This window comes from Mesocricetus auratus, unplaced genomic scaffold (genome assembly GCF_017639785.1).
Source record: "Mesocricetus auratus isolate SY011 unplaced genomic scaffold, BCM_Maur_2.0 Super-Scaffold_100013, whole genome shotgun sequence".
Classification (NCBI taxonomy): Eukaryota; Metazoa; Chordata; class Mammalia; order Rodentia; family Cricetidae; genus Mesocricetus; species Mesocricetus auratus.
Window position 1 is genome coordinate 42,892,203 of NW_024429196.1, and position 21,345 is coordinate 42,913,547.

The following is a 21,345-nucleotide window of genomic DNA, read 5'->3' on the forward strand; positions in this document are numbered from 1 at the left end:
AAAGTCAAAACAAGCCCTCTGTGTGTCCCCAAATACTGTATCTAATCAAGAAAACATCAAAACAGTTGAAACAAATGCACTCAAAGAATACAGACTCAACTTAAGAAAGAAAAGCATGAGATAAACAGATTGTCAAGAAGGGCAAATATTAAAAATGAACAGAGATTGAAAAAACAAGTCCTGGAATGGGAAAGCTGCAGTCGGGAGAATCTGTGAGAAGGAATTTGGGAAAGCAAGTGCAGACAGACAGCAGGGGCCTTTGGCTTCATTAGGGAGTGACAGACAGGGTGTGGTCTGCACAGCAGACAAAGACCACAGGATGCTGAGTAGAGACAGACACTGGTCAGGTAACACCAATATGTGCATCGGGGACACTGGGGATCAGGGAGATGCTGGCCAAATTTTCCTGGGTTTGTTGAGAGTCATCAATTCATACATCTAAGAGGCTGAAGATGTGCGAATAAGGATCTACACTGAGGGACACATCACCAGCCTGTTGGTCAACAGGGAATACAGGAAATATAGCAGGTCAGAATGTAGGGGACACCAGTAAAGCAAGACCTAGAAGAAACTACAGCTTTAAATGCCCGTATCAGACCGTAAGAAAGGTCAAGTCAACCAAGCAAAATAAGTGACTCTTTAAACATAGAAACAGAATGTGCTTAAACCCAATCCAAAAGGAGTGAAAGAAATAGCTGATTTAATGCACTCCCAGCAAAAGACTTTAACAAATGGTAAGTGGGTTCAGTGGGGAGTCACAATTTTGTTAACTGTTTCAAAGACAATGGACAGACAGCCAACATTAAGAGGACATGCATAAAGTCCTTTACTTCTTCTATATATGAAAAGTAACATAAGTAATTATGCAATTAAGTAATATAATAAAATTACTATAGTATATTAAAGTATACTATAATCCTAGGAAAATGCAAAACAAACAAACAAAATATCCCAAATCTTGATTGAAACTTCTAGATAGAAACCACAGGAAAATTCCCTTATGGCTCAGAGTGACGGTAAAGAGATCTTCGATGTCTACAAACATACCATCCTCAAAATAGCAAACCCATGAACGTAACACTTGAGAAGAGCACACAGCAGGCACCACGTGGCAGTGGCCTGAAGACTGCCAGGACAAAGGCCTCAGCCTTGGTTAGAGAAGCTTCCTTCTGCTGCCACCAGAGGAAAATGGAGAAGGTCACGGCCACTCAGGCCACTCAGGGTGCTGAGAATAAGTGAGTGTGGAGTGTTTGGTCCTACCAAGGACATCCACATCACCTCCAAGGCTCATAGAACATCAAGGGAAAAGGACAGAACGATTGTGAGACCCATGATGGGGAGGGGATGTGAATCACTACCGGATGGATATGATATGGATACTGCAATAATGAACTCACAGCAGCTGCAGTTGCTCATACAAGATGGGGAAGATCAACAGTCAGTCATGAATGGGGAGGGCTCAAGAGGCCCCGCTCCTCCCTGGGGAGCTACCTAATGCTGGTGGCTACTGGGGAAGGAGTAGTCATTGTCTTCAGCAGTGTGGCCTCTCTGCAGGGTCCTCCCTGCAGGTAGAGCAGGGGAAGGGCCTGTCCAGCGGGCCTCTTCCTGGGGGGCTGAGCGGGATGGTGAGTATTGGGAAGGTGAGTATTGACTCAGACCCTCCCCCCATTAGTTACCAGGGAGAAAAAAACCACACTGAGTAGGGAGTCTGTCGAAGCAGGATCTCCATTTATTCCAATACACAGGAACTTACATAGGACTGAGGTAGGGGATGGGAATCTTGGGATAGGGTAAGGTGACGTGAGGCGTTAAGGGCCAATAGTATTCCACCAAGCAGGCAGGTAGCTAGGCAGGGGGCAATCTTGCATCAGATCTGGTTGAGTCACCCCCACGTGGAGGTTACAGGTTAGAGACAGGTTTCTAAACTCTAGCCAGGCTCAGAAGGTTACACTGGGCCTCACATCTGAGCCTTTCTTAGGCCCAACAGCCTCTGGTGAGTTCCCCATGCCGCAAAGGACAGCTGCACACCTGTACTCACAGGGATCCTGGTTAAAACCAGCAGGCCACAAAATCAAGCAAAAGACGTGAGACTGGGAGGGGGGAATTAGTGTGATCAGATTGTGTTATATAAATGTATGAGATTATCAAAGAATCTAGTTGAAAATATGAAGAAACATAGAAAGGAAAAGACATAAATAACGTGGATCAGGAGTGTGGAAGGCATGTCAGGGTCACCAGGGACAGGTGCACAATGGGCACCTCTCCAGTTTTGTCAGATGACAGAAACAAAAGTGTGCAGACATCATCAAGTGTTGGTAAAGATTCCGAGAGAGTTATGCCAATATCCACTGCTTGAAGGACATAAGAAACAAAGAACTTCAAAGAGCAGCGTGTGAAAAGTTCTAGAGACATTTACTATACAGCTCAATAAATTTCCAAACGCATATGTGGATGCTCATAACTCAATTACTTATACTAGCTCAAACTGCAAAACTTGAATTGCCACTGATTGACAAAGGGTGCAGTGTCACACCATAAAAGGAACAAGAATTATGCTTGCTAGAGGCTGTCATTTCCTAAAACTTTACACTGAAAAAGCAACTGATTGCAGAAACCACACTATAAGACCATTGCTAGAAAATGTCCAGGAGACATAATGTCCAGACAGGAAGCAGAACCACAGTCACCTTTGGATGAGATTTTCAGTCAGGGGTGTATGTGTGTGTGTGTGTGTGTGTGTGTTGGGGGGGGGGTTTAAGGGCAACCAGGCATGGAAAATACATTAGTTTAAGAAAATGGCCTAAAATTATCACTAGCCTTAAGCCATAACCCTGAGGTAATCCCTGAAAGGACCACTAGGTGGGAGTAGATACCACAGACAAAAGGCCCTGCATCCATCCTGGAAAGCTTGGTGGGGAAGAATTTATACATTCACAAAAGGTGAATTTATTTATTGTATGAAAAGTTATATTCAACTCCATGGAGCTTAAAACACCTATTAATGAATAACCCTGGGAGTGTGTTTTATTACATTAAATACATTTCCTATATAAAGGGTAACCCCCTAATTTAGAGCCCTTAGGAGGGATAAAGGATTCTAACAGTCACATCTATGTGCTGCATTAGGATCAAACGCATCTGAAGGGCACATCTTCAGTCCCAAGCTAGTCTGCATTCACACCAGACTTTCCTGACCTAAGCACCCATTTCATCCATGTTGCTCTCTGGCCATGTTCAGCACCTTCACCTTCACCCAAAGAGGCCTGTGCCTTCTTCCTCTAAGCATGGGACATATAGGCAAGCAGGCTCTTGTTAAGACCAAAATTTTATCTTTGTAAACATGCCACAGTGACAGTTCAGCAACACATCTGCGAAGACGTGCTGAGTTCTTAGATTCCTTAATGCCCACTCTAAATTTCAAATTGTTCCTTCATAAGGAAAGAATACATTTTTATTACTCTTCCTTCAATTTCCTCCTCTACTTTAATTCAACCCTCCACCAGAAAGAAATCTATCATGTGTCAAGCAGTAGTTTGGATGCTTGGGAACAAGGCAAGCAAGGCGGCCCAGTCTCCAACACACTGGTCTCTGGGCAAGCAGTGCTGCTCACTCTCAGCATTGCAAGAGCCTGCGCTAGAGAGAAGAGTAGTTATGGCACATTACCTTCTGCAGTAAAGCTACTGCTTCCCAAGTTAAACACTCAGATAACATAAATGCAACACCAGAGAGCAAGCCTGTTGAGCATCCACCCCATTCACCTCTACTAATGTGCATCTTGTGTGAAGAAGGAACACAACAGAATTGGTTCTGGTTTGTCACCATAGCCCAGTGGTAAGGCCCCAAAGGACCACCAGGTGGTGACACACATCACAGACAGAGGCCCTGCATTAGTCCTGGACTGCTTGATAGCAAAGAACTCTTCATGGTATTATTGGCAGTTCTGAGCTCCTTGTTGAGGAAACATATTGATATTGACAAATTGCATTAGCCTGGAGAAACTAAGCTAAAATAGTTACATTTGAATTAGATTATAAATTTCATTTTACAAACAAGTCCTATGACATAAAATGTCTGAATCAAATACTCATTATTAAGCAGTAAAAAGTTTCACTTTTAATTCTACTTTCTATGGCATCAGACTGATGCTAACATACACCCGTTCTTCATGGGGCCTATGATTTTACCATTTCAGACTGTTTTAGATCCCACATCAATAATACACAAGCAAGTAATGCAAATGCAGCAACACTGCACAGGCCTGCACCTTCCCTTGTTTTCAGAGCTCTTTCTGCCTGTTAATAGAGTTTAAAATGTTCCCTCTATCTAATGTTGAGACTACAACAATGTAGCCACTAATTCTAGCTCCATCCTAGGGGCAGAGACAGACCAACTGACTGCTAGAGACAGTACAGGTGGTCCACCCTGTGGAAGAAGCAGGAGCTAGAGGTCCCCGGGTACCCTAACCAAGAGAGCAGGAGGGTGGGCAGGTGGGGAAGGCTGAGTGGAGATTCTTAGAGCTTCAGCAAGACCTAGAATGTTCTGAAAAGAAGCAGCGAGATGCACAGCAGCCTGTGGGCCTTGGAACTCAGCTTTTCTGGAAAGTTAGGAAGAGAAAGAAGGCCGGTGAGAGGTAGACAGGAAATGAGAGGGGCAACAGAGGTGATTTCGGCCAGGTCACTGAAGGCTTTGGGCAGAGGGCTGGCCCAGTCATTCTGGCACTTACACAGACAGGTTTGAGCACGGCTCTCATACTGGAGTCAGCACTGTGCCCAGCACCACCACTCACTGATGCTGCCATACGTCTGTTCTGTGCCTGACTGCTCTTCTTCAGTGGTACAATAAGCTCACCTCACAGAGTGGTTATAAGGGGTGAATGAGCGAACACCAGTAGCCCTGGTACCAGGTACTTGCCTGTAAAGTCCCAGCAATTTAAAACATTTTTTATGTTGCATCAAAGTAAATATAAATAGAGATTTTTCACCTCACCCACTATAGCAATTGAACCATTCTGATGTGTTCCACACAGTGGTATTAAGTTCACATTACTATGCAATCATCAGCATGATTCACTTGCACAACTTCCTCCATCCTGGGCAGCCATTATTTTTCTGACTCTTGGGATCTGACCTCACTGATAACTTCAATAACCAGAGTCATGCAAGTGGTAGCTTTTTGCATCTGGCTGATTTCATTTCACATATTCTCAAGGTTTACAGATGCTGTAGCATGGGTCAGAATTTAATTCCTTTTTGATGCTATAGTATGTCCCACTTTATGTGTTTAACCCGTTGATAGCTACTGTCCACAATGCTGCTATGATTACAGGTCTCACTGTGTCTCTTGCATTTGTTTTTCTTCTTCTTGAACAGAAGGCCAGCGAAGCAACTGTTGAGTGATATCTTAGTTAATCCTATGTTGAATTTTGCTGGAAACATCATGCCATTTTCAATAGGAGCTGTGTCATTTTGTCCTCTTAATTGTTGTGCATGCACATTTGACCTGTTCCATGTTCTCACCAAAGTAGGGGACTTTAAAAATACATTAACAGAATACAGTGGTACCTAAGCATAGCTTTTGTTTGTATTTTTCCAAAGATCACTGGCTGTGTGCATACCTTTTTTGTAAAATGTTTATTCTAGATATTGGGCATCTGTAGTCAGGGCCTGCTGCTGTTGCTATAGTTAAGTGTACTCTGCAGCTAGTTATTGAGAAGCAAACCTAGTAGCTATGCAAGAGAGGAAGTGGCAGATAGTAACCAAGAAATGGCATCCCTTTGGAATCAGTAGAAATGGTGTGACTTGAAGCAGATGATGCAGGCAGAGAACTCTGGCTAATCAAAAGCCTAAGAATGATGAGATGTCAGCCATGAGGGAGAGAGGCAATCTTGAGACACTTCCTGATGGGAGCACTTAGACTGACTGAGCTGCCTCTCTCAGCCATGAGCAATCCTAGAGGAATGTGGGTAGGGATGGAGGAATGGGGACAGAACCAAGTCTGCTCCCTTCTTCCTTTTTCCTGGGACATATATCACAAGTTCCAGTGTCTATGCCATTCCAGAACTTCTGTCTTATATCTGTCTCACCAATAGTCTCCCGGAGACTCTCCCTACTCAGATTTATATCATGGCAAGCTCAGTATCTGCTGAACAGACTGGGAAATAGGGCAGGAGGGACTTCAAAACAGACCAACACAAACAGTGAGTGACAGCTTTACCTGCTTCAGACTCAGGAGGGGAGTAAAACTGACCATCAGAAAGTCCTGCAGGGATGAGGACTGCCCTCTCTGATGCATCCTGAACTAGCAGGAGTCCTGTAAGAGAAGAAATGTAGATGCTAAGAACCACATCGCCTTCCTGGCAAGATTAACTATTATAGTAATGGTATTTCAGTATACCAAATAAACTACTAGCAAAATAAGGTTTTTTGAAAATCTTTCAACCATCAAATAAAAATTTCATTAATAAACTATACATCAACCCTGTGAAGATTAAGGAAAAACAGAAAACAAATAGTTCTAATAATTATTTCCAATTACTCCTTGGCTTACTCAGTATTCAGACCTTCATTCCCTTGAGTAATCTCATTTCTCTACAAACATCAACACCAACTTCAAAGGCAAACACAAAGTGAAATCAAAACTGAGTCAGCATGGACAAACGGTCTACTCTCTAGACTTGGATAGAGAAAAGGAAGATGTCAAATATAATGCCTACACGACCTTTTACCAACAGCAGGGAGTGCTGCAGATAATAAATTGCTATTTGCTTATTTAACTTTTTAAATATTTTTAATTATGTGAGTGTGTGCATGCATGTACTCCAGGATGCCTGTGTATCTATCTGTGTCTGTGTAGAAGTATGTCCGTGTGGGTGTAGGTATTCATAGATCAGGAGAGATCATCTGGTCCCTAGGAACAGGAGTTACAGTCACTTGTGAGCCACCCTATTTGGGTGCTGGGAACCAAACTCAGGTTCTCTATAAGAGCAGGATATACTCATAAAAGTGGAGCTATCTCTCTGGCCCTGGTGTCTATTTTATTTAACTTTTCTCAAAGAAAAACATGGTATTAAAAAGCAAAAAGAGGAGTGAAAGAACCTCATATGAAGAGGAAAACCATCAATCCTTGGAGGTTTTTTTTTTTTTGCTTAAATCAGTGTCAGTGTTAGGAACCGTGGCAGCAAGTACCTGGCTACACAGCAGACACCAGGTATGTGGCCTGTGTGCCACTACAATGATGACAATTGCTGCTTTAAATTTCATGAAGTGTGTTTTCAGTTTTAACATAAAAATCACTTTAATATAATGAACTAACAAATAAAAACATCATGCAGCCAGATTAGTGTAGCCATGCAACAAGCACTTGCCCAGCCCTGAACTCTATACCTCTATGAACTTCTATACAGCCACTTTCTGTATCAGCTACATTTTAATGCATTTACCCACCACCAAAAGAGAAAAGTGAAGAGAGCTAAAACCAGAGAAACAATTGGCTTTATATCCTCTTTCATGAGTCCTTTGCTTGCCTTGTCCTTCCTCAGCACCTAATACCACTTGTCCTTCTCATCTTTCTACATGATATACTGTACTTATAGATGCATTTATATGTATAACTAAATGTATGCATATAATACAATGCATACATTATAGGCTAGTATCTGCATATTAGGGAGACTATGTATTTTTTCTGATACTGAGTGACTTTTCTTAATGTTCACTTCTTTTTAATTTTTAATTCGAGTTTGTTTATTTGTGTTTTTGTGCCCATGTGGGGGTGAGCATGTGCTACAGTGTATAATTAGAAGACAATTTATGAGTCAGTTCCCTTCTTCTACATTTGGGTTCTTGGAACTGAGTTTAGGTCATCAGACATGGCAGCAGGCATCCTTACTCACTGAGCCAAATCTCCAGCCTCTGCCTTCAGCTTTATTAAACACTGAGAAATAGCTTTAATCACATAGCCATTCAAACCTAAGTCATGTGAACATTTGGTATGTTTTCAACAATGTTCAGTTTGGTGTTCATATAATAAAAAGTGGCCTCCCTCCACTAACTTGACACTCCCCATCTCTGCTAAAGCAAAGGACACAGAATGGCAAAAGCATCTTGGATCACTGCTCTGTAAATTCACTCTTGAACTAGAATTCTTTTATAAATTTGCTTCTTTCTGTTGAGCAAATTTTTCAAATCAAACTTCATGTAAAGTGATTCTTGATCCTGTTGCTTTTGGAGCTATAGTTATGTTTAATTTTCTATAAAACAAAAGTTTTTTTTTCCTGGCAAATTGAGCCAGATGCTGGGAAAGGATCCAACAGGGATATGTCTGAAGTAGCATGCATAGCTAAACTGAGTTCTGATCCATTTCCCTTCCAGAGGGGGAATTAGCACTGGGCCTCCTCTAAATGTTTCAACGGAGAATAACCCAGGTCAGTAACCAACCACACAGCTCTCAATGGACTATCTGAGCTTCCTCCTCAGTACCCCTGCACATGGGATACCATGTGGTTATGTAATAACTTTGTCAGTTCTTAGAAAAATATGGTGCCAGATGTCACTCAGCCACTCAAAGGAGGACAGAGGAAGGCTGTGAGGGCAGGACGCTGCTATAGCTGGAATTCTACTCTGAACTCCAAATAAACCACCATGGTCCCAGTGCCAGGCATTTAAGTGTCTGTTCTATCTTTGGCCCATCCTAAGCCTGTGTATACACTGCAATACTGCACTCTGCAGAGCCACTGGCTTCTTTAAAACTGCTTCTTCAATTCACTTCAAATTGGTTCACCATGCTCCGCCCCCAAAAGGCACAGTTCTGCTCTGTATAAATACTTAGCAACCTATGAAGACCGTTATAGTGAGAAAAGATCAAGCCACCTGGGGAGAAGGAAGCGGTGGCCATATCTTCTTATTTTATGAATGTCTGTTCGACCAGTGGCCATATCTTCTAGCGGTCTGCTCCAGCAGGCAGAAAGAGGAGCCACTTTGTCATTATGTACTAATCTATCCCCACTTTCCCTCAGTTCAGACAGTCACTGAGGAGCATGAGCCACCGCCTCAGTGTGGTCCCTGAAGCTTCCCTCACAGTAAGAACCCCGGCAGTTCCCTGCAGTGTGGTATGTGCAAGCCTGGAAAGCGGAAGGTAGAAAACACAAAAATCTTACTGTTTTCTTCTTCCGCCTCTTGAGGCAACACTTTGAAATCCAGGAACCACGTCTCGATCCAGGCGAGGATGAAGGAAATGATGGGCAACACATAGCCAAATGCCCCTTGAGAGAAAAGCTGGGGAACAGGAGTCGTTGAGGGAAAGTAGCCACCATCAGCTCACACAGGAAGGAGGGCTTCATCATGGCAGTGGGCAATGGTACAGAAAAGGAGAGCCACACTTACCTTTGAGAGGATCACTTTTGCTAATAAAAAGGCACTGGTCACCGCTGTCGTCAACTGCAAGACACACAATATAACACTCCTCAGACAGGACATTCCACACCATGAGGGCCCCTCCATCAACAAGAAAGCTGAGCCAAGAGCAGACAGTGCCTCAGCAAGCCCTGTCCAGCCTGGCTACTTCCCACATTATTTGTGCTTTCCCACACCCATTCTAGGAAAAAAGGATTTTCTGTGGCACACAATCTGGGTGGCTGTATACAACATTCCTTCTCTTGAACTGTAGAACTTCCCAACTATTGTGTTGGGAATACCTGTCAGTACAAGGTACGACTCTAATACACATAAGAAAGGGTAGGTGAAATGAACAGACTGTGCCCAGCCTCTGCGTTAGATGCAAGGAAAGAGATGGGAGTGGCCTGGTCTGGAGAACCAGAAGAACATCATCTGAAGGATGAGGGGGAGGAGACCCTGACCAGTGTGTACTTCTGGGCCTCTAGATTCCTCACTAAAGGCCCTGCCAGTGTTGGAACTAGCTCTCTTCACTGCAGCAAGACCCTGGCAAATTAAACGTACTAAAGTGAGGGGAGGAGGGGACTTAGAAAAAAAAAAACTAGTGAAAATAGAGCTTATTAAAATCTTGTCTCCTCTCAGCACAGCCTGCTGGGAGCACCCTGGCCACCAGCCCTGAAGATGACCCACGATGACACACACTCACCGCTATTGCCCACCAGTGGCGCAGTCTGCACACAGCATATCCAAGTATCAGCACTTTAAATCGAAACACTGCCAAAAGCTGAGGAGGAAGCGGTAGGAAAAGAAGGCACTCAAATATGCAAAAAATAAAGCAGCTTCAATTTACTATCGTTTTTCTGACTCAGCTGTGGACAGCCTGGAGAGGTTTGAACCCCAGACTGCCATGTGGAAGTTTGGAACTGTGGCTCTAGATCCTTCCAGCTAAGGTTTCAAGTCAAGTCCCTATTCTCAATATAAACAGAAGTACGGAGAAACCAGAGGAGGGACCTGAGCCTGTCAGTGTGCTCAGTTTCAGCTGGAGAGAGGATGGGCGTGGGAAGGGCTCCTCTGCTGGCCTTCCTTGTCTATCGTTGACCTTTTCTTTTCTCTCACCATCAACTTAGTGAGACAGAGAGCACCGAGAGAGCAGGTAATTCAGGGAAAAGAAGCATGGTCACTGCTCAGAGGAAGGAAAATAGCACTGCATTTACATCCTATTTCAAGGGGCCATGCCTCTTGGTGTATTATATCTGAATTAGGATATAAAACACTCACAAATATATCAAAGTAAGAGGAGTAGTAGTCATAATGAATCACTTCCCTCTTCAGTGTGTTCTCGATGCCTCCATTCACCTAGGAGAAGCAGCAGCAAGATGAGGAGAGAAGTGAGTGAGAATCAAACAATGAGGTTTCTACATACTTCTCTGTAAACCTCCCTGAAACTCAGAAATGTTCAAAGGTGGAATACAAAAAAAAACCTAAAACAAAAACAAAACAAACAACCAAAAAATAAAAAATCCATCAGTTTGACGTGTCTTCATAGAGTTCTTGGAAGAGTCTGGGACCCTGATCTCATAGCAATCATCCCTAAGGCCAGTTGCCATGACAGCGCATATGTGCCAACATTTTCTAAGCTAGTTTTGTTTTAATTTGCTCTTGACATTTAAAAATTTGACAGATAGATTTTCTTGTTAAAGTTATGGCAAATGAGGACAATAAAATCCAATGTATACCCTATTTTTTGTTCTTCACACTACCAAAATGAATTTTAAGTGATTGACTTCAGAATTCTAAAGATTAAACTATGCACAGTAATTTTTTAAAAACTCAAATAGGAGCCATATTCCAGGCCATTTATGCAGTCCACGCAGGCTCTCTATAACCTTGGGCTGTAGCTCAGTCTTGTCAATTCAAATTTCTGATTACAAATGCAGTCCTAACAGACAGCATTTGAAAAAAGGACGGAACAATTAAGCAGTCAACTGGGTAAGAGGGAAAATTAATGAAGAATCATTTCTCAAGATTCCATAGTTGCTCCACTTGGAATAGAAATGGTCACATTGAAAGGGAGGTCTTAGCTATTCCATTGACTTGCATTTGCTATAGGAATGGAGGCAAAGCATGCACACTATTTTGTGCATTACAAGTCTTGAAGAGTTTAGGGTTCTAAGTGACAGGTATTGATCAATACTTGTCATACAAGTAGCTATAAACCTACTATTGAACTGCACAAGTGAAGCATAGAAAAGAGAATACAGTCACCTGGCCTCACACTGTGTCTCTGCAAACTACAGAAAGTTGCCGCCCAGAATATTACTTCCAGTGGCCCACATGAAGAAGGTTCTCTAGCACAGACAGCTCCCTCCTGCTCTGCTTCTGGATGCACACTGGCCAGGAGGAAATGCTTTTCTTTGCTATCTGGGTGTACTGTATCTTGACGCTCTGTTGCCTATTATAGTCTATTTCTGCAACCCAAACTTAAATTTTAAATCCTTATTTCACAGTCTTTCATCAGGGGTTCTCGAGCAGACCACTACACAAAAGTTCAACCAAATCTCTTCCAATCATCTGTCTAGAATAAATTGAGCATCCCTTATTACCACACCTCTGAAATCTTAACTGCTTCAGAACCTGAGGTTTTCTAAGTACACACATTCTGCAAGTGAGAACTTCCACACTTAACCTCACGGGAAGGGTCTCAGTTCAACTTCAGGGCCACTGAAGAGTCTAACCCGGCCATCAGACTATGTGGACAAAGTATAAATAAGTAAATCTGTCATTATATTGGGCCACATTCCCAAGATATCTTTCTGTGTGTATGTAAATATTCTAATACCCTCAAAATCTGGAGTCTGAAGCACTTCTGAGCCCAAGCACCTTAGGTAAGAGACAGTGTCTCTATCCTCTTTTGGGTTTCATCAACAGAGTGGTCTGAAACACTGGGGTGGATACAAATCGACTGTCAACAAGTCTGCCACAACTCTCCTGAATGAGTTTTCTTCCCAGTTAGGCACCTTGAGTGGCATTCCTTCACCAGCTTCTGACTGTGTTCTTGCTGCCAACCTGCCTCTAGCTTAATCCAGCTGCTCACCATTGCTGGTGATCTTCACAATGATCTTCACTCACTGACAAAATATCTACCGGGAACCTACTGTGTGAACAGCAGTGTTCCAAATACAAGAAATATTTCAGTAAGTAAAACAATGCATGTCTTCAGGAGCTTGCCATTGTGTAAAAGACAGCAACAAAGAATCACAACACAAAGCTACAAGACAGTGACAGAATAATGGTGACATTTATACTGATACCAGCATGACAGGCTCTCACAGTCTCCAAGAGGATACAGGAAACTAATAATTTTATACAGAAGGAACACTACTATAGTGGTCTTAAGATAGACAGGAGCTGTTCCATTCTCAAAGCAGGAGGCCAGAATGGCTGAGGGAGGAAATGAACCACTGGCAGATAAGGTGGACAGTGTTTGTATAGGAGTGTCTTCCTGAGGGCTCAGGTTAGGTGGTGGGAAACATAGCATCCAGACCCAAGGCTTTAAGAATAACAGCACCTGGCTTAGACAAATGCAGAATTACAATAACTTCCACCTGTTTATTTTAATGTTAGTAGTGTACGACTAGAGAATCTAAAATAACATACGTCAAAGTTTGTATTGTATTTCTATTTGGTAGTACTTACATAGATAATTATTGGGCAACATAATCACATAGTTCTCCAAATTATTCTACAATTTGTTCAATAAAACATGTAGAAATCATCTCTTTTGCAAAATCTTAAACAAGGGAGTGAAAAAGCAGACATATTATAGAATGCATATTTCAGAAGCATTTTACACATATATTTTAATATTAAAATTATCATATGTATATGGATGCTTTGTTGCCTGCATACGTGTTTATGCACCATGTATGTGCCGGTGCCCTCACAGGCCAGAAGAGGGCATCAGATCACCTGGAACTGGTGTTAACAGATGTGTGAGCCACGATGCTTTGCTTAGAATAGAACCTAGGTCCTCTGAAAGAACAGCCAGTACTCCTAACCACTGAGCCATCTCTCTACCCTGAACATGTTGTTTTTGTTTTTTAGGGGAAGAGCTAGGAAACTGTTATCTAAAAATACCCAGGAAATAGTTATGTTTGCCTTTGAAGTCAGGTTTTCCTCAACTACTCAAGCCAAGGAACAGGCATAGATAACTAAACCCATGTACAATGAGCACTACAGTGTCCTAGAGCGGTTTTGTAAAGCCAGCCAGCTGAATTTGTCCTACAGGCTGTGTTGCTTTCAACTCTGTATCATTAAACTAAGCACCAGGAATTCAAACTTTATACCAAGTGTGTTTCACATACTAACACTAAAAAGTAAGAAGCACTTAAGTCAGCTGGAGATGGGTAACCACTGCATTGTTTAAAAAAAGATGGAATTCACTAAATACCACAAAAATGATGAGAAAAATGTAAACTTCTATACTTCTGGAAATATGAAGTTATGAACAAAATCAACTTACATTTAACTCTATTATCCACAGTAATGTTACAAATAAGAGGTCAAAGGTGACAAACAGACAGAAAGTCCTCCTGACATCAGATATGCCTTTTTTTTCCCTTCCTTCATAGGACTCAATCCTGGCCATGAGCTGTGCAGGGTTGATGGAATGGATGTCACGCAGAGAAGCGTGTGAGCTCTGGCTCCCAGTCAGAGGATTTTCCATGTCTTCTGGCAAGTGGTTCATCCTGGAGGAGGACTAAAGGAGTCTCCATCCAACTCCACCATCCCTAGTGAGAAGCAACCTTCAGAGAACAAAAGAGAAAATCTATGTTAAACCCCTGCGGGAGTCATACAAGCATCCTCACCAGCAGGAGATTCAGTCTAATTGAGCCACAGGGCTTTCCCATAAGACATTTATGTTTGGATAGGAAAAAAAGAAGTATAATAAGAAGCAACACTTGTCCTTAGTATTACTAAGTAGCTGCTTTAGAAAAGAATGCCATTGAATAAGAAAACAAACTTACAGTAAGAAGTGGTTAAGACAGGGTATTAAACACAATGCCAAAGCATTCCCCAGAACAGGGAGCCAGCTCCCTTGCCACACCAGCAGGTAAATCTCCATGGTCTTGCTATTACCTGTGGGCTAGGAAGCCATATACCAAACATCTTCCCAGATGATGGAAGCAGAACACATGAACTAGCTATAAAATTGCTCCTAGTGAGGAACTGCTTTCTACCAAAAAGACATCACTAAATTTAGCATTCCCCTACCATCTCTTAATGAACAAGTACGTTTTCCAGGCATCTTCTAAGGAAGGCAGGGTTTATACCCCTAAAAGTCCAGTACTATGTAAACACCAGATTGATAACTACAGAAGTTATGGTTCCATATAGGGATTCCCCAAAACCTGGAGTGTTTTACTCTACAATAAGACTGAAGAGGAGTAATCTAAATAAGCAGATTTCTCAATGATGGGGTGAGGTCACTGAACACAAACAGTGAGTGGCTGCATTGCTGTGCATTCCAGCTTTCCATCCAGTGATAGCTCTTCCTGCCAGAGGATTATGTTTGTACATCTGGCTCCACTGATATTCGTGTTTTGCTTTGGCCATGAACATAGACAGAAATTTGGATGGTTCTTGTGTCCAGATTCATATGCTCACCTTTCTGCCGCATGACTGGCAGCATTCAGACCAAGATCATCGTTAGGATGAAACAGAATTTGAAAACAGAATATTAAGATTTCCCCAAGGTGGTGGTGGTCTCATTCAGTCTTACTCACTTGCCAGCACCCTCTCTTCTTCCAATTGGCTCTATTCTCTATTTTCCTACTCTTAGGTATAAAAATCCTCTCCATGCATTTGTATCATATGGTGGTATCAAATAACAATCTTTTTTAAAGCAATTAGATAATATGAACCGGTATTTTAAAATATATATCTTGCTAGAGTAACTCTACTTTTAGAGGTTTAAAGGAAATAACCAAACCACAAGCATTTAATGAAAATCTAATCTATAGCACTGAAAGTCAGTCAGTAGTTTCCTTGGCAGCAGAGAGGGACATAGTGCCTGGAAGCTTAAAGCTGGGAACATGGTGAAGTTCTAACTTTTGAACCTATGTTGACTCGGTAATTCTACATTCATGTACATGTATGTGTAGTCTTTTAATAAAATTTCCAGTAAAATTTTAATCATAAAATAGAAACAAAGATCAAAGAAACAAAGAGTTGGTTCTTAGAGAAAATCAACAAGATAGACAAACCTTAATCAAATATGATTAAAAGACAGAAAAAGAACATGCTAATTAACAAAATCAGAAATGAAAAAGGGGACATAACAACAGACATTGGGGAAATCCAAAAAATCATCAGGTCGTATTTTGAAAATCTGTACTCCACTAAATTGGAAAATCTAAAGGAAATGGATGATTTTCTGTATAGATATCATTTACCAAAATTAAATCAAGAAGAGATAAACAATTTAAACAGATCTATATCCCCTAAAGAAATAGAAGTAGCCATAAAAAGTCTTCCAACCAAGAAAAGCCCAGGGCCAGATGGTTTCAGTGCAGAATTCTACCAAAAATTCAAGGAAGAGCTAATTCCAATACTCTTCAAATTGTTCCACACAATAGAAGCAGAAGGATCACTGCCAAATTCTTTTTACAAGGCTACAATTTCATTAATAGCCAAACCACACAAAGAACACAACCAAGATAGGGAATTATAGGCCAATCTCCCTCATGAACATTGATGCAAAAATACTCAATAAAATACTGGCAAATCGAATCCAAGAACACATCAGAAAAATAATACACCATCATCAAGTAGGCTTCAACCCAGGGATACAGGAATGGTTCAACATACGGAAATCCATCAGTGTAATCCACCATTTAAACAAGCTGAAAAAGAAAAACCACATGATCATCTCACTAGATGCTGAAAAAGCCTTTGACAATATCCAACACCCCTTCATGATAAAGGTCTCAGAGAGATCAGGGATAACAGAAACATACCTAAACATAATAAAAGCTATATACAGCAAACCAACAGCCAGCATCAAGCTAAAGGGAGAGAAACTAAAGGCGATTCCTCTAACATCAGGAACAAGACAAGGATGTCCACTTTCTCCGTATCTCTTCAATATTGTATTTGAAGTTCTAGCTAGAGCAATAAGACAACAGAAGGAGATCAAGGGGATATGAATTGGAAAGGAAGAAGTCAAACTTTCACTATTTGCAGATGATTTGATAGTCTACGTAAGCAACCCAAAGAATTCTACCAGTAAACTCCTACAGCTGATAAACAGCTTCAGCAAAGTGGCAGGATATAAAGTAAACTAAAAAAATCAGTAGCCCTACTGTATATAGACAATAAAGGGGATGAGAAAGAAATCAGAGAAACATCACCCTTTACAATAGCCACAAACACCATAAAATATCTTGGGGTAACTATAAGTGAAAGATCTGTATAACAAGAACTTTGAGTCCTTAAAAAACAAAATTAAAGAAGATACCAGAAAATGGAAAGATCTCCCATGCTCTTGGATAGGTAGGTTCAACGTAGTAAAAATGACAATCTTACCAAAAGCAATCTACAGATTCAATGCAATCCCTATCAAAATACCAGCACAATTTTTCACCGACCTAGAAAGGGCAATCCTTAATTTTATATGGAAAAACAAAGACCCAGGGTAGCCAAAGCAACCCTGTATAATAAATAAAGGAACCTCTGGAGGCATCACCATCCCTGACTTCAAGCTTTATTATAGAGCTATAGTCCTGAAAACAGCTTGGTACTGGCACAAAAGGAGACAGGTAGACCAATGGAATCGAATCAAAGACCCTAATATCAACCCACACACCTTTGAACACCTGATCTTTGTCAAAGAAGCTAAACTATACAATGTAAAAAAGAAAGCATCTTCAACAAATAGTGCTGGAGTAACTGGAGGCTTGCACGTAAAAGACAACACATAGATCCATATCTATCACCATGCACAAAACTTAAGTCCAAATAGATCAAAGACCTCAACATCAATCCAGCCACACTGAATCTCCTAGAGGAGAAAGTGGGAAGTACCTTTGAACGAATTGGTACAGGAGACAGTTTCTTGAACATAACACCAGTAGCACAGACACTGAAATCGACAATTAATAAATGGGACCTCCTGAAACTGAGGAGTTTCTACAAGGCAAAGGACACAGTCAACAAGATACAACGACAGTCCACAGAATGGGAAAAGATATTCACAAACTCCATATCTGACAGAGGGCTGATCTCCAAAATTTACAAAAAACTCAAGAAGCAAGTCTCCAGAACACCAAAGGAGCCAATTTAAAAAAAATGGGGCACAGAACTAAATAGAGAAGTCTCAATAGAGGAGTCAAAAATGGCCAAAGAGAAACTTGAGAAAGTGCTCAACAGCTTTAGCCATTAGGGAAATGCAAATCAAAACAACTCTGAGAAACCATCTCACTCTCATCAGAATGGCTAGAATCAAAAACACTAATGACAGTTTATGATGGAGAGGATGTGGAGAAAGGGGAACACTCCTCCACTGCTGGTGGGAATACCAACTTGTGCAACCACTTTGGAGATTAGTATGGAGATTCCTCAGAAAAATGGAAATCAGTCTACCACAAGATCTAGCAATTCCAGTCTTAGGCATATACTCAAAAAGATGTACCCTCATACAATAAGGACATCTGCTCAACTATGTTAATAGCAACATTATTTATAATAGCCAGAACCTGGAAAAAAAACCTAGATGCCCTCAACTGAAGAGTGAATAGAGAAAATGTGGTACATTTACACAATGGAGTACTACTCAACAGAAAAAAAAATGGCATCCTGAAATTTACAGGCAAATAGATGGCACTGGAAGAAACCATCCTGAGTGAGGTAACCCAGTCATAAAAAGACAAGCATGGTATGTACTCACATTCATGGGAAACACCGGCTCAGCCATAAAGTCTCCTGACTATGACTACCTTGAAGTGAACAAGGACAATAACAATGGGCATGCCAGCATGGATAGCATGGATGGTGAAAGTCCATGAGGCCTCAACCCTACACAAAGAAATACGGCAAACTAAGGAATGCTGAGAGTGGAGACTAATCTTCCCTAGGAAATAACACACCAATTGGTTACCCAATATAAAATGGCTACCCCTGAAATCATACATACAAGTAACATTATACAGACTGAGCAGGTTGTGTTTATGTATTTAGAAACATACAAATGAATATGTATATGCTTATGTATCTAGAAATATATGTATATGTATACACATACATAATAAAAATTAATGAAAGAAGGCCATAAATTTGAAAAAGAGCAAGAAGGGGTAGATAGGAAGGTTTGCAGGGAGGAAAGGCAAAGGGTAAATTATGTAGTTATAATCTCCAAAAAACAAAATCTCTTGACTATTTTTTTAAAAAAGTTTTGTGCAGGCTGTCTTGAAAGACCACCTACTGTCCAATCTGAGACATTGTGAAAATTGATGTATGACTTGTAACAGCATGGTTGGAATTCATGCTGGGGGAAAAACCTAAATCTTAATAGATTACAGCTATATTGTAAAAACAGATTAAGAGTGGCAGGAGGTCAGATAAACATGTAGGAGGAAGAAAATTAGAAAAAGTCAGTTTACAATTCTCAATGCAGGGATTCTTTAGAAAAAAAACATTAGTAGAAGCTAACAAGTATTATGTTTGTGAGAAATAGTCTCAAAGTATTACCTCTTGAATAAGTTCAGTTCTATTGGGGACAATATACTTTTATAGACAGGAGACTTGGCAGTGATCACCTGGACCAATGCTGGAACAAGTACACATGATATCATTTATTGTGTTGTAATAAACATGTAACAACAATTACAGCATACTCCCTACTATAAACGTTTATCCTGCATATAGTTATAAGTAAGCAGTTATAAGGAAGCAATCGATCACATACAAAAACCAGTCAACAAACATTAAGTGCAGTAGTGTGAAAACTCTTCAAAATGAAAAGGATATAAAGAGCAAACAAAAAGTGCTGGAAGGCCTTGTTTGTACAACGAATTAAAAAAGAACAAGGGTGTGAGATGGTTCAGTGGTTAAAACCATATACAGCCCAAGCATGACAGCCCACATTCAGTCCCTGGAGTCCAGAGAGGCTGAAAAAGAAAACAGACCCCACATGTGTCCTTCACATGTACACCACAGCTCAGTGAGCCTACACACACAGGCACCTGTGTGCACACACAGGCACGTGCACACAGACACACAAACACGTATTTTTTACCAGTTTTAAAGAAAATTTTAGTTTTCAAGAACAAAAAAGGGAAAGGCTACAAACAACAATTGCAGAATGGATTAGCGTTTTGAACTTGTTACATGGGATGCCCTCACTCTTAGAAGAGACACATTCTGGAGCACTGAGGACTAAGCATCTAGATACTTGCAAATGATGTCAGAGTAGTTTCACAACCACAGGCTGTGACCGTATTTGAGGACGGAGTTACTATATCTACATCATTCTATAGACAATACATATAAGAAAATATACAATATAAATATAACTGAACATGAAACGTTCATTTAGCAATATTAAAATTTTACTGAATTTTTAGTTAACAAGTGTGTTGAGAGAAATATTAAGATACAAAGACTGGATAAGAATGTGACAGTGTTTTCATAATTTATGAGATGGGTTTGAACTATGTACTGAGAGCCAAAATAAGAGCCTGACTGTAAGATCTCAGAATAGATAATGACTGAAAAATCCAAAGGTTGCTAAGGGCATTCTTCACCTATTCCTCAACCACATTTGCATACTGAGAGCTTGAGCAGGCCATCCTCTGAGCACCGGAATTCAGTGATTAACAAACCCAGGTCATTTCCTCTGCTGTGTGAGCTTACCTTCTAGAGATCATAGATGAAAAAAAAAAAAAGAAAAAGACAAGGGTTTGTGAACACTGTGATTGAAACTGGCCATGATGATGTCACTGGTGGGTTCATCTGAGCAATACTAACAGGAGACAAGAGAGAAGTGACAGACAGGCATCAGGATGAGTGGGTGTACAGCAGGCAGAGGAAAGGCTCCAGGTGTGGCTGGCCACCCAGGAAGGAGTGTGGCCAACAAGTCAGAGCAGCTGAAGTACGTGAGGACGCACATGAGGATAAGAACTGGGAAGGGTAACAAGGCCTGGGCATATGAGAATTCCACTCCAAATAAGATAGGATTCCCTAGAAGGTGTTCTCCAGAAGACAACTATGACCCATGTGTACAGTAAGCATGTACACTGTGAAGAGAAGCAGAATCCAAGGACCCCTCAGCAGACACAATATGGCAGTAACTCAGAAAAAAATATATGGAGATGGGAGACTAGGTCATGGCAGTAGAGATGATGAAAACTGAAAACTACCTGGTTCTCATGCCAAGCCCAGAGTATCTGAGGTGAGACTGGGCATGATGTATGGAAAGAATTGAGAACCAGAAGGGAACAAGAAAAGGCTGGTGCATACAGAAATGGAGAAGACAGAGGGAGGACAACTGGAGACAGAATAGGCATTCTGTTTGATGCATGAAGTAGAGGGTATTTATTCAAATCCAAATAAAAATAAGCCGTGAGGTGAACCAGAAGTTCAGCGGCCAGACACTGGCTGATACATACATTATTGGGTCAACACAGGACAGACAGAACTAAAAGCCAAAAGATTCCATAACATTATCTCTTCAAAGTATAAAGAAGGAAAAAAAAAGAACTAATGAGGTAAATTTATTTGCAGAACATAAAATATTTTTGGGATGGGTCCTATGTGAGTTTACTAAGAGTTCCCATATTAACAAGCAAGCCCTAGTCATCAAGAAAATGTTAATACCAGAGACATTTAGAAAGTTCAAAATGTTGAATCAAAGATCCCTGCTGCTAGTAGTACCTACATCTGGTCAGAAAAGAAAACA

The 21,345-nt window shown here is 41.0% G+C and overlaps 1 protein-coding gene across 2 annotated transcripts in view; it reads right to left on the reverse strand.

Moving 5' to 3' along the window:
- The window catches only part of Stard3nl (STARD3 N-terminal like), a 41,224-nt gene that overhangs the window by 8,456 nt on the left and 11,423 nt on the right, over nucleotides 1-21,345 (reverse strand). For both annotated transcript variants that reach the window (XM_005071812.4, XM_013114694.3), the window contains exons 2-7: nucleotides 13,912-14,194; nucleotides 10,668-10,745; nucleotides 10,096-10,173; nucleotides 9,381-9,434; nucleotides 9,155-9,272; nucleotides 6,214-6,309 (exon numbers count right to left, since the gene is read on the reverse strand). In XM_005071812.4, coding sequence (XP_005071869.1) covers nucleotides 6,214-6,309; nucleotides 9,155-9,272; nucleotides 9,381-9,434; nucleotides 10,096-10,173; nucleotides 10,668-10,745; nucleotides 13,912-14,136 — 649 coding nt within the window. In that variant the 5' untranslated portion in view covers nucleotides 14,137-14,194. The remainder of the gene's footprint in view (nucleotides 1-6,213; nucleotides 6,310-9,154; nucleotides 9,273-9,380; nucleotides 9,435-10,095; nucleotides 10,174-10,667; nucleotides 10,746-13,911; nucleotides 14,195-21,345) is intronic.